The sequence below is a fragment of the Balaenoptera borealis genome, assembly GCF_965194805.1.
Source record: "Balaenoptera borealis genome assembly, chromosome: 13".
NCBI classification, from domain to species: Eukaryota; Metazoa; Chordata; class Mammalia; order Artiodactyla; family Balaenopteridae; genus Balaenoptera; species Balaenoptera borealis.
In genome coordinates, this window is record NC_138870.1 from 7,075,404 (window position 1) to 7,087,629 (window position 12,226).

A 12,226-nucleotide genomic window follows, 5' to 3' on the forward strand; every position below is an offset into this window, starting at 1 on the left:
TTTTGGCTGCGTTGGGTCTTCGTTGCTGCGCGCTGGCATTCTCTAACTGCTGCGAGCTGGGGCTACTCTTTGGTGCGGTGCACGGGCTTCTCACTGTGGTGGCTTCTCTTGTTGCGGAGCATGGGCTCTAGGCACACGGCTTCAATAGTTGTGGCACATGGGCTCAGTAGTTGTGTCTCTTGGGCTCTAGAGCACAGGCTCAGTAATTGTGGCGCACGGGCTTAGTTGCTCCGCGGCCTGTGGGATCTTCCCGGACCAGGGCTCGAACCCGTGTCCCCTGCATTGGCAGGCGGATTCTTAACCCCTGCGCCACCAGGGAAGCCCTCCTGGCCTTTCTTAACGCAGAGGAGAGGCAGTAGGGTGAGGGGGACCATCCAGGGATTAGGGGCCAAGCAGGTAAGTTCAAATCCTAGTGCCATCAGGTGTAGTTACTAGCTTTGTGACTGTTAGCGATTCTCTTAAACTTTTCGAGCCTCAGTTTCCTCATCTGTATGGTCTGGAAAATAATACTTATGCCCGATCATTGTTGTAAGGATTAAATAAAATACACAACCATATAAAGCACACAGCAGTTCTAAATGTTCAATATAAACTTGCTGTCTCTTCCCCTTTTCTTTTCCTGCTTGAAAACCCCAGAGGGAGGCATTGGTTCCTGGGAACCCATCTTCACAGGCAGTCACAGGCCACAGACCCAAGAGCTGGGTGGAACTGATGTACCAGATGGACTGGACATCAGTACCAGTACATCACACCGTCCATCTGGTACATCAGTTGCAAACTGGTGGGCCCTGAGCTAGATCCAGCCCTTGGAATGCTTTGTGTGATTTATTCAGTGTTAGAACAAAACACAAAATTAGTTGCCAACATTAAAATTAGGAGATATTACATAAATGTCTGGTTTCCCACCTTCTCTTGAAATTTTGGCAGAGCTGGCGACTCTGGGTTCACGTTCTGGTACAACCTCTACTGTCAGCTCAGCTGGAGCTGTGTGGTTAGTAGCTGCCCTCATTAGCTGAGGCAGGGCCTCTGTTTACCTCAGTCCTCACCCCTCCCTATTGTTTACTACCAGCTTTTCTCAGTTATAGTGCCTAGCAGGCTCCTATAGGCATTTAAATCTGTGAGCCTTTCTATAGCCCCTCTGCATTCATTCATTCAGAAAGTGTTCACCAGCCAGGGGCGGGGGGGAGGGGGGAACAGAGAGTTTGCATTTAAGAGGGACAGAGTTTCAGTGGGGGAAGATGAAAAAGTTCTGGAGATGGGTGGTGGTGAAGGTTGTACAATAACATGAACGTACTTAATGGCATAGAACTGAACACTTAAAAATGGTTAAAATGGTAAATTGTATGGGATGTATCTATTACCACCGTATATTTAAAATCAATCAATATCAATACAACTTAATATTTTAAAAAGTATTCGACAAGTATTAAGAGTCTACCAGGCCCCAGGCTCTCTGCTGGGTGCTAAGTAAGACAGACGTGGTCACCACTGTAGCCCGTGAGACAGACACTAAACAAAGATTTCATAATTGTTTCACTTAGATAAGTGCTTCCAAGGGAGAAGCCGCACAGGGTACTGGGAGGTCTTACCACAGGTGAACCTTCATTCAACTGGGGCGCCTGAGCAGCCTTCTCAGACTATGAGGTGAGGGTGTGGAGCAAGGTACAAACAGCCAATCCTGCCCCTGGGGTGGGTGTGCTGTTCCTCACCCCACAACCCTCACCTCTGGACCACCCGCCTCCAGGCTTCTTTCAGGGGAGAAATCAACTTCAGTCTCATTCCAGCCTCTGTTATGTTGAATTTTCTTTCACTGAGAGCAGAGCCCAGCGGTTACTGATCTATGCTTCCCGCGGAAGCCTTTCTCAACCTCCCAGTTGAAATAAGGTTCCCTGTGACAAGCTGTCCCAACATTCTGTGCTCCTCCCTTTGTAGCACTTATCCAGTTACGATGGAATTATTAAATGTTTAGTGTCCGTGTCACCATGTCTAGCTTACTTAACATTACACCCCCGGGCCCCAGCAGAGTGCCTTGGGCTGGTAAACACTGCACATTTGTTGAATATACAAATGAATGGAGAGAACTAGGCCAGGTCAGGGGTTATGGTCTTAAATGCCTACAGGAGCCTGCTCAGTCATGTAAATGAGAAAAGCAGGAAGGATGTTTGCATTCCTGCCTGAAGGAGGACACACACTCTTCCTTGAAGGACACGCCTTAGGGGTTGCACCTAATACTTGCTCTTATATCCATTAACCAAAACCGAGTCATTTAGCCATACCCAGCTGCAAGGGAGGCTGGGAAATATAACTTAAATCTGGGCAACAATGAGCTCAGCTAAAAATCGAGGGTTCTATTACTAAGGAAGAAGGAGAAAACAGATTTGGGGGACAACTAAAGGTCTGTCTGTGCAGAGAGAGAGCTAAGAACTGAAGAGTGGATACAAGTTTTCCAGTTTGGTGATTCTCAATGTGTGGCCCATGGGGGTCCCTGAGACCCTTTTGGGGAGGGGGTGTTGCCAGGTCAAACCATTTTCATAAAAAGAATAGGACATTATTTGCCTTTGTCACTATGTTGACATTACAATGATGTTGCAAAATCTGGGTTAGACTGCTGCCTTAGCACAAATCAAGGTCATGGTGTCAAACCACGCTATGGTCATTGTGCTCTCTACCGCCAGGCACTTGCAGTAAAAAAAGAAGAAAAAAAATTAATGCCAGTTTCACTTTAGAATGCACTTGATGAAGCAGTAAATATATATTAATTGTATTAACTCTCAACCCCTGGGTACACTGTGTTATGAAATGAGAAGTAGCAGAAAGCGCTTTGGCTGCAAATAAAGCACAATGGTTGTATCAACAGAAACACTCGTATTAATAGCTGGAGTTGCAAGCTGAACTAGCCACTTTTGTTCGTAGTAAGGGAATGTCGTGATGACACGCGCATGTTGGAAGGACCACTCAGGCTGCTGTGCAGAGGATGGCCTGGAGGAAGGTAGAATGGAGAGGCCAGGAGGCCAGTGAGGAGGCAGGAGCTGTGGTCCAGGCGAAGGATGATGATGGCACCGTGGATTGGAGTGGTGGTGGTGGGCAGAGTGACTTGGACAGACTTCAGAGCTGCTTAGAAGGTAACTTCCAGGGGAACTGGTAAATAAATACATGGGAGGGGGCGGGTGAGGAAGGAGGCAGAGATTACACCCGGCTCCTTGGGCTTGAGCAGCTTGGTGGATGGTGGAGCCCTCACTGAGTGGGAAACTTGAACAAGAAGTAGGTTTGGAGGGCAGTACTATTCAGGGGATGAGTTTAGTTTGGGATGCGTTGAGTTTGCTATGTCTGATGAACATCCAAACGGAGAAACCCAATGGGCAGACGGATACCCCCATTCGGCGCTCATGAGAGATCTGGGCCAGAGAGAAACATTTGAGGGTTGGCCGTGGACGAAGGCCCAGAGGAAAGGAGCCTGGTCCATGGTCACTCTGGGTGTCTGAAATGCCTCAGCCCAGGCCTTTTCTGCTACACGGGCCCAACTATAATGCCCCTGGGGAGGGAGCCCCAGAAGCCCTCCCGGAACAAATGTCCTCAGGGTCCTGGAGCCAGGGGCTGTGTGGGGCTGACCACAGCGGCTATCGTAGGCCCTCTATCTCCCCCCCCCCCCACATCTGCTTTCCCTGAAGCCCAGGCCAGACTGTAGTATCACTGATACAATCTTTTTCTTGCCACCCAACGAAAAGCACAGTGACGCTTGTTCTCGCCACTCAATGAGAAGCGCAGTGACACTCTGGGCTCCAGCCGGGTTCTGCTGATTTTTTTCCCTTGACTTTGCCATTTTCATTTTGACAACTTCCCCAAGAGGCAGGGGGTGGGGACCCCAGCCCCAGGTGGTGACGTTGGGGGCTGGCCCAGGTCTGGGGCGTGGACGAGCTCACTACCAGGCTTCCTGTGTCTCCGGTTTAGCACATCTCTGCAGAAGTAACAGGCGCTCTCCCCGGTGGGCGCCTGCTCCCAACACTCACATAGACACACCTGTGCAAGAAGCAGAGGGGAAGGGAGACCCAGGCCCAGAGGTAAGAGGGACAGACAGGGCTTCGTTCCTTCCCGAGGGGCGGGGAAGGGGAGAGGAATGCGGCAGAAGATGTGTTGGATTTCCAGGTCTCTGCCCACAGCTCTGACCACCTTCTCTTGCATTTCATGAGCATTGATCTCCCCTTGGAAATGGGAGCTTGCAGAGGCCGGGGATTACGCCACACTTCTCTCCGCAGTCCCACGGCGCACAGCTCAGTTCCCAGAGCGGAAGGGTGTTGACTCGGAAGGGTGACTCCGAGAGCAGAGAAGGAATGGGTGCTCAAGTGCCCCGGGCTGAGAAAGGCCACTAGTCATGGGGAGTGGAGGAGATGAAGACAGGGAGAGGGGAAAAGAAGAAGACAAGAGGGAAGGAGGGATGGGAAAGACATAAAAATAATCAACAAATATTAAGGAGGGAGGAGGCCTAGAAAAAAGAAAGGAAAAGAGAAAACAAAATAAAAGCAAGAAAAAGAGAAAGAGAAGTAGAATCTGGTCTAGAGACAACTCTCCTCCAAAATTAATTTTCCCAATGACCCAATCACCAAAAACTCACACCAGAACTCATACTGGCAGCACTTCATAAGCTGTGTGATTGATGTAGCCTCCATCGACTCCCTGTTTATGTGTTTCTACACTTTTGTGTACTTTTTGTGCATTTTTAGGATTTTTGAACAATATGTCTGAAGGCACTTCCACTTTAATTAGCTTTAAAATGATAAATGAAGCAGTGGAAAGGTAAAATTCCCAGAAAGGGTTGAAACTGAGCTCTTCGGTATGACACGCTATAAAAGTGACAGATACGTATTTTTAGGCCACGACATCGTTAGAAAAATTGGTTCTAAGGAATTGGTTTTAGGTGCCTCAGCTGCTCTGCAAAAGGAGGCTAGTGCGGGTTAGAAAAGGATTTGCAGACCCTCCCCGGGCTTGGTGGGCGTGTGTGATGGGGGGGGGGCACGCAGGAGGTGATACCCCTCAAGTGGGATGCCCTGAGGACCCCAGCCTTCCGCTCCCATGCCCTGGGTCCTTTCCTCTTTCCTGAGGCCTCCCTGGCCTCCAGCCTTGTTCCCTGAGTGTCCTCTGTCCTCCCTTCCTGGCTGGATTCTGGGCGAGGGGCCTCCCTCCTCACGGTCAGATCCCTCAAAATAGAAAGGCCCCGTTCTCGCTAATTCAGAGATTTCACTCTGGGTGGGATAGCGCTTCCTGAACGTCCTGCTCTTGCGGCGTGACTTTTTCGGGGTGCGAGGCTGAGGGTAGAACCTGATGGGAGAGGTCACCGCACCTCATGTTCTGGCAAACAATTTCTTGCGCTGTGCAGGCTCTGGGCTCGACCAAAATGGCCGCCCTCCTCACCTCCGATGAAAGGGTTCCCAGAGGGCCGGGTCAGAGAGAACCCCGGGCTGTTTCCCTCCTTCAGCGTGGGGGCCCTTAGGTAGAAGAGGCCCCCCTGGGATAGAAACTCCCCCCACCGACCGGTTTGGGGCAGAAGCCCCTCAGCCCTGGGGCCCTGATCCTGGCCACGGTGGTGTCCGCCACGCAGCTGGAGAGCAAGGGCCCGGCACGCCGTAGACCCTCAATGAGCGCTGGTTGAATGAACTACCTCCGATGAGGGTGGGTGTCGGGGAGGAGCAGGCGGGGGCCTGGGTTTGTGGGCTCCGAGGCTGGGGACTGTTCTGCACCTTTCGGGGGATTGTGGTAGGAGGGGGGCTGCGCTCTCCCCACGTGGGCGGCAGAGACAAAGGAGAGGATGGCGGAGGTTGCAGCCAGGGAACCACAAGGGTCCCTCAGAGGGACCGCGTCGCTAGGAAGTCAGTTCCTGTGAAGCCGGGAGCAGCACCCGGGCGCGTGCGGTGGAGGCCGCATCCCGCGGCGCGGCTGGAGGGGGCTGCCGGGGGCCGCGGGGAGGAGATGAAAGTGCCTGCGGGACCACAGACGGGCGCTGCGGCGGGGATGCGCCCTCCTGCTCCCCCCCCAGCCTCGCTCCTCAGCCCAGCCCGGGCCGGGGAGCCTCGGGGCGCCGAGGGTGTGCGGTGCCTTGCCACTTTGGCCTCTCCTCGCCTCTCTTTGGGTGTCCTGCTCCGGGCGTGGGTCTGGCCTCTCAGAATTCCCTTCGCTTCCCCTCCGCCCCTACCTTGTTTGTAGGACCCTGGGCTTTGTGTGTGATCGTGGGCTGTGTGAAGTGCAGCTGCTGCTTCAATGAGCTGCTCTGGGTCTCGCCCTGCCGCCCTCTTTCCCACCCATCCTCCCGTCATCTTCCCTTGGGGCTTCTGTGTGTTTCTCTGAACCTGTCCTTTCCCTTTTCTTTTTTAATATTTATTAATTTATTTATTTTGGCTGCACTGGATCTTCGTTGTGGCATGCGTGTGGGATATAGTTCTCCGACCAGGGATCAAACCCAGGCCCCCTGCATTGGGAATGCGGAGTCTTACCCACTGGACCACCAGGGAAGTCCCTGTCCGTTTCCCTTTGTCCAGCCTGCAGCCATCTCCCTGGCATCCGCCCCTGGGCTCCAGGCTGTGTTCTGCAGGCTCCCTTCACACGGAGGCTTGTGGAAGCCTGCATCCCTGCCAGAGGCCTGGATGCCGGTTTCCAGGCCAGAAGGGCCTAGAGAGTAGTGGCAGCTGGAGAGAGGAGGGATGCCAAAGGAGAAGAGGCAAGGGGCTCTCAAGGTGAGCCCAGGAGAGCCAGACTTGCCTCCCGGTGTCCGAGGCACAGAGGAAGGGGGACACGGATGCAGGGAGTTGAAGGTGGAGGCATCAGCGTGGGGAAGCATAGGTGCAGGAACGCACAGATGTGAGCAGAGAAGCAGGGAGAGAGAGAGAGAGGAGCCAGGGCCTCGGGGACCAGCGGGCCCTCCCAGCCGCTCTCAGGGGCTGTGGTGCACAGGATGCTACTGTACCGGGGCGGAGCGCCTCTGGGGAGGCTGAGGATGTGGAAATCAAAGGCCAGCTCTCTGAGGCAGCAGCGGAAGCCCCAGGCACCAAAGCAAACAGCAGCTGGGAACCCAGAGCCTCCTACACCAAGCTGAGCCCTGGGGTGGTTTGGGGCAGCACAGGGAGCTGGTGGCGAGAGGTGGCCCTTGCACAGACCCCAGGATCACCGAGTGGGGAAGAAAAAATGACCACCACTTGGGGAGAGGCAAGAATGTCCCCAACCTTGCTCAGGCATCTAGGCTGACTTTGGACCCCAGGGAAGGGCTATCCCACATGCAGACTCCTTCACTCTCCGCTCACCAAGGACACGGTGAGTCTGGGGTGGCGGCAGTGGGACCCGCTCTCAGATGTAAGCGTGCCCTGCCCTACTCTTTCACCCCAGCCTTCCCCTCTGTGCCTCCACGGCCTAGGCCAACTTGCAAAACAACTGCACCTGTGACTAGCTTCCCTCTTCCTTTCCTGGAAACCTTCTTCCTGACCTCTTCTCTTCCTATTTCCCTGGTTTAAAAAAATTCTATCAAGTTCCCACCATGAGTTAGGCCCTGGATAGTTCCTCTTTCAGGCAGATGGAGCAACAGGAGGGGGCTTTCCCCCTGCCCCCCAAACCTCATGAGGAGGACCAAGCCCTCAGCACCCATCTGAGTGCTATATCCTTATCATGGATCAGTGCCCAACAGGAAACAGAATGCATCTCAGATGGTTCAAGACCATCTGCAGAAAGAGGCGTGGACAGGGGCCCAACCAGCATGTTGAGGCACCAGATACCAGTAGGAAGAGGCGGAGTCTTGAAGGGGAAAGGGCCAACCTGATGTTTCTAGAACCCAGTGAGGGTTTGAGCTGTGGTTAGGGGGTCATCTGACAGAAGCTGTAGTCGCCAGGGGAGGGAGCGGGGAGAGAGGGAATACAGCCATTGCCAGAAAATATGCCCAGAGCCGGGAGAGAGTAAAGATAAAATACCCCAGCCTCTCTCCCCGGCCCTCCCATCTCTTGTGGGTGCTTCTCAGTGGCCAACCCCAACCAGGAGCTGGAGGGTGAGGGAGCCGGGGTGACACGCTGTGTAGGGTGTGTAGCAGTCAGCCTCCTCGTGGAAAGCAGGGCAGAGAGGATGGAGCATACCTGGGGGGGATGTGCACGAGAATAGGCAGCGTGGATGCGGATGATTGGGCTTCATCCAGGCCAGGCCTGGGTGGGTGCAGACCCTTCGCTGACCCATTTTAGTAACAGAATTAACATGTTGAGTACAGAAAAAAGGAATCAGTAATTTCCCCTCTTCTGTTCAATTCAATTTGGTTTAAGTTACCCAAACACATCCCGAGACCCTTCTCTGTGCTCCAGCTGGTGCCAGTGGCAGCATTGCTGGCTGGACCATCACCTCTAACCCAGAGGAGATCAAGGTGGTGGAGGAGAGGTGGGAACCCAAGTCATTGCACCCGAAGGTAGAAGGTGGGACGTGCCCAAGGGGGTGTCAAGTTCAGAGTGGGAGGCTGTGGGAGTTCAGAGGGGGCAGATCACTGCAAAGGTGGTCTCGAGGGAGAGAAAGACCAGGCAGTGGGGAGAGAAAAGTAGGTCTGGATGCACAAACTCTGGGCCAGGTGCATGCCGACACTGCCTCCAAGGCCGTCTATGCTCTGAGGCCCGTTTACAGCCTGGGCCTGGAGTTCAAAGACACTTTTCTTTAAATTGCAGTATAGTTGATTTACAATGTTGTGTTAGCTTCTGCTGTACAGCAAAGTGATTCGGATACATGTATATATATATACATATACATTCTTTTTCATATTCTTTTCCATTATGGTTAATTACAGGATACTGAATATAGTTCCCTGTGTTACACAATAGGACCTTGTTGTTTATCCATTCTGTGTATAATAGTTTGCATCTGCTAATCCCAAACTCCCAATCCAACCCTCCCCCACCCCGCTCGAAGACACTCGAGCCTGCCCCTGCCTGCCTTCCAGGCACTGTCTGGTGGCCTTCCTTTAGTCTCTACTTCCTCCATGTCATCTATCTGGTCCCGTTACCACATCAAGCTTCCTAAAGCTCTACAAAGACCACTCACATCTCTGCTCAAAAAAACAGCAGCGACTCCCAGTGGCCTGCACAGCCGAGCCCTAACTCTCTAGCCTGCCTCTGAAGATTCAAGGTCAGGTTCCACGCGCCTTCCCATGTCACCCCCGACTACTTCCCTCCACAGCCCCCTGACCTTGCACATGGCAGTGGGATGCCCCTCCCCTTTCCTTTCCAGCTAGCTCAGTGTTTTCAGACTTGAGTGTGCATCAGTCGCCCAGAGGTTTGCGAAAACACAGACAGCTGGACACACCCCCAGCTTCTGATTCAGCAGGTCTGGGGTGGACCCGAGAGTTTGCCTTTCTCACATGTTCTCAGGTATCAGCCACTGCTCATGACCTGTGACCACACGCTGAGAATCACTGCTCCAACCCAGTGCCGCCCATTCCTTGAGGCCCGTTCAGAGCCTTTCTGCGACCCCCTCCTCCACAGCCTTGTCTGTTTTCCAAGCCCACAGAAACTCTGAAACATCATCTTTCTCCTTGTCCCACTCAGAGGCCTCATAGGGTCGGTCTGACAGTGAGCAGGGAATTGCCCTCTGCTCTTCCTCTGACCGCATCACTCACACTGAATCAGGCCCCAAGTCCTGGCAGTTTTATTTTATTTTTTAAAAATTTATTTATTTATTTATTTTGGCTGTGCTGGGTCTTAGTTGCGGCATGCGGGATCTTTAGTTGCGGCATGCGGACTTCTTAGTTGTGGCATGCATGCGGGATCTAGTTCCCAGACCAGGGACCAAACCTGGGCCCCCTGCATTGGGAGCGTGGAGTCTTACCCACTGGACCACGAGGGAAGTCCCAGTCCTGGGAGTTTTAATTCAGAACTCCTCCCTCAAGTCCCTCTCTCTGAGTTCAGGCCTCATCTTCTCTCACCAGAATTCTTGAAATCCTGCCTCCAGGGCTTGACCTCCTCCAGCTCATTGTTTGCTCAGCAGCTGAAGGCATCTATCTTGTAAATCTACTCCTGTCCTTCTCTAAGTAAAGCTCCCTAGCGCCCAGGGTCGAGTCCCAGCCTCCCAGTATGGCACTCAAGGACCTTCATGACTTGGCTTGGCTCCCTGGTCCTAGTCCCAATTTACCACCTTCTCCGAGAATCCGTTTCTGGTCCCACCTGGCAGAGAACCCACCCCTGGCCTGAGCACAGCATGTGTGGCGCGTCCAGTGGATGTCTTGTTAGAGATCTGCATGTCTAGATCCTGGCCTGGCTGTCCAGGTCCTGAAGGGATCCCAGGCCAGGTGAATGCCTGCTGACTGATGATTGGTGTCTCCCCCAGGCCCTGCCTTTTCTTTGGGGGAAGGCCCAGGTCCCTGCCTGCCTCAGCAAAGCCACAATGGACCCTGGAACCTCTCTTAGGCACCTGTTCCTGGTGCTGCAACTGGGTGAGTGCTCAGACTTGGAGTCTGGGTGCAGGTGGCCTGGGAGGAGGGGCTGATTGGGAAATGCAATGGGACGGGGGGATGAGGCAGAGGCAGGGCAGCCACACCCTCGAGGCCTGACCTCCTGCCTGTTTTTCTACCTAGTGATGCTCCCAGCCGGCACTCAGGGGAAAAAAGTGGTGCTGGGTAAGGCAGGAGACCTCGCAGAGCTGCCCTGCAAAGCTTACCAGAATAAGAACCTGCCCTTCAGCTGGAAAAATTCTAACCATATCAAGATTCTGGGGCGTCATGGCTCCTTCTTGCACAAAGGTAGGCTGGTCCCACTCCCCGTTCAGAGAGAAAAGCCCCAGGGATTGAACACCTCTGGTGCCAGAGCCCAGCTCCTAGTAAACTCTGGGATCCTGGAGGTTCCAGCTGAGAGTCTCAGGGACTCTCCAAGTCCAGAGCCTCCCTCTGCCAGCTGCTGGTGGGCTGGGGAATGTCTTCTGGTGGTCTATTATAATTTCATTATTTTAATGGATATTAGAAAAATAACTATCATATAAAACCCATGATTTCATGAATATTGTTGCTACAGATCCATGACCATACTTTGTTTACTTCCATTAAAAGCGATAGAATGATTTATTTCTAGCTTTTCAAGTGGAAAGAATTAAGATTTCAATACTTATTAGGAACGTTATTTTGCAGTAAAGGAGATTACTTTCTCACATAAATTTTACGCACATGCTTCTCTTTAAATAACTCTTCTTTCTTCTGTGTATGACCTCTAATATTCAGCACATTATTAAATGGGAGTGTCATATAAGTCAAAAGTAGAAAAAAAAATGAGTCAAAATGCCACCAGTGGCACCGCTAGCAGCATGAGGGGTGGAGCCTCGGATGCTCCAGGACCGTGAAGAGTTGTCCCAGGGATAGGGGAGGATGGGGGCGACGGCTGCTTCTTCTAGACGCTAAAGAATGCAGCTGGACCTGGATCCCAAGCAGGCTCTCCATATCAAGCAGACCCGGAGGACAACGCCTAGCTGGAGGACCAAGCAGAGCGGAGAAGGCCAGCCACCCTGTGCCTTTGGATTGAAGAATTTAACCCATTTACATGTAAGCTGTGTGGCTGACAGGGTCTTAGTGCTCTGGCCAGGTGTCAGGCCTGTGCCTCGGAGGTGGGAGAGCCGAGTTCAGGACATTGGACCACCAGAGACCACCTGGCCCCATGTAATATCAACCAGCGAGAGCTCTCCCAGAGACCTCCGTCTCATCTCCATCTCAACGCTAAGACCCAACTCCACTCAGTGACCAGCAAGCTCCAGTGCTGGACACCACATGCCAAACAACTAGCAAGACAGGAACACAACCCCATGCATTAGCAGAGAGGCTGCCTAAAATCATAATAAGTTCACAGACACTCCAAAACACACCACCGGACGTGGTCCTGCCCACCAGAAAGACAAGATCCAGACTCATCCACCAGGACACAGGCACCAGTCCCCTCCACCAGGAAGCCTACACAACCCACTGAACCAACCTTACCCACTAGGGGCAGACACCAAAAACAACAGGAACTACGAACTTGCAGCCTCTGAAAAGGAGACCCCAAACACAGTAAGTTAAGCAAAATGAGAAGACAGAGAAATGCACAGCAGATGAAGGAGCAAAGTAAAAACCCACCAGACCAAACAAATGAAGAGGAAGTAGGCAGTCTACCTGAAAAAGAATTCAGAGTAATGATAGTGAAGATGATCCAAAATCTTGGAAACAGAATGGAGAAAATACAAGAAACGTTTAACAAGGACCTAGAAG

The 12,226-nt window shown here is 52.6% G+C and overlaps 1 protein-coding gene across 1 annotated transcript in view; it reads left to right on the plus strand.

Moving 5' to 3' along the window:
* Nucleotides 1-3,984: 3,984 nt before the first annotated feature.
* Nucleotides 3,985-12,226, plus strand: part of CD4 (CD4 molecule) — a 37,282-nt gene continuing 29,040 nt past the window's right edge. Inside the window, exons 1-3 of the mRNA XM_082349819.1 lie at nucleotides 3,985-4,058; nucleotides 10,327-10,432; nucleotides 10,574-10,738. Coding sequence (XP_082205945.1) covers nucleotides 10,384-10,432; nucleotides 10,574-10,738 — 214 coding nt within the window. The 5' untranslated portion in view covers nucleotides 3,985-4,058; nucleotides 10,327-10,383. The remainder of the gene's footprint in view (nucleotides 4,059-10,326; nucleotides 10,433-10,573; nucleotides 10,739-12,226) is intronic.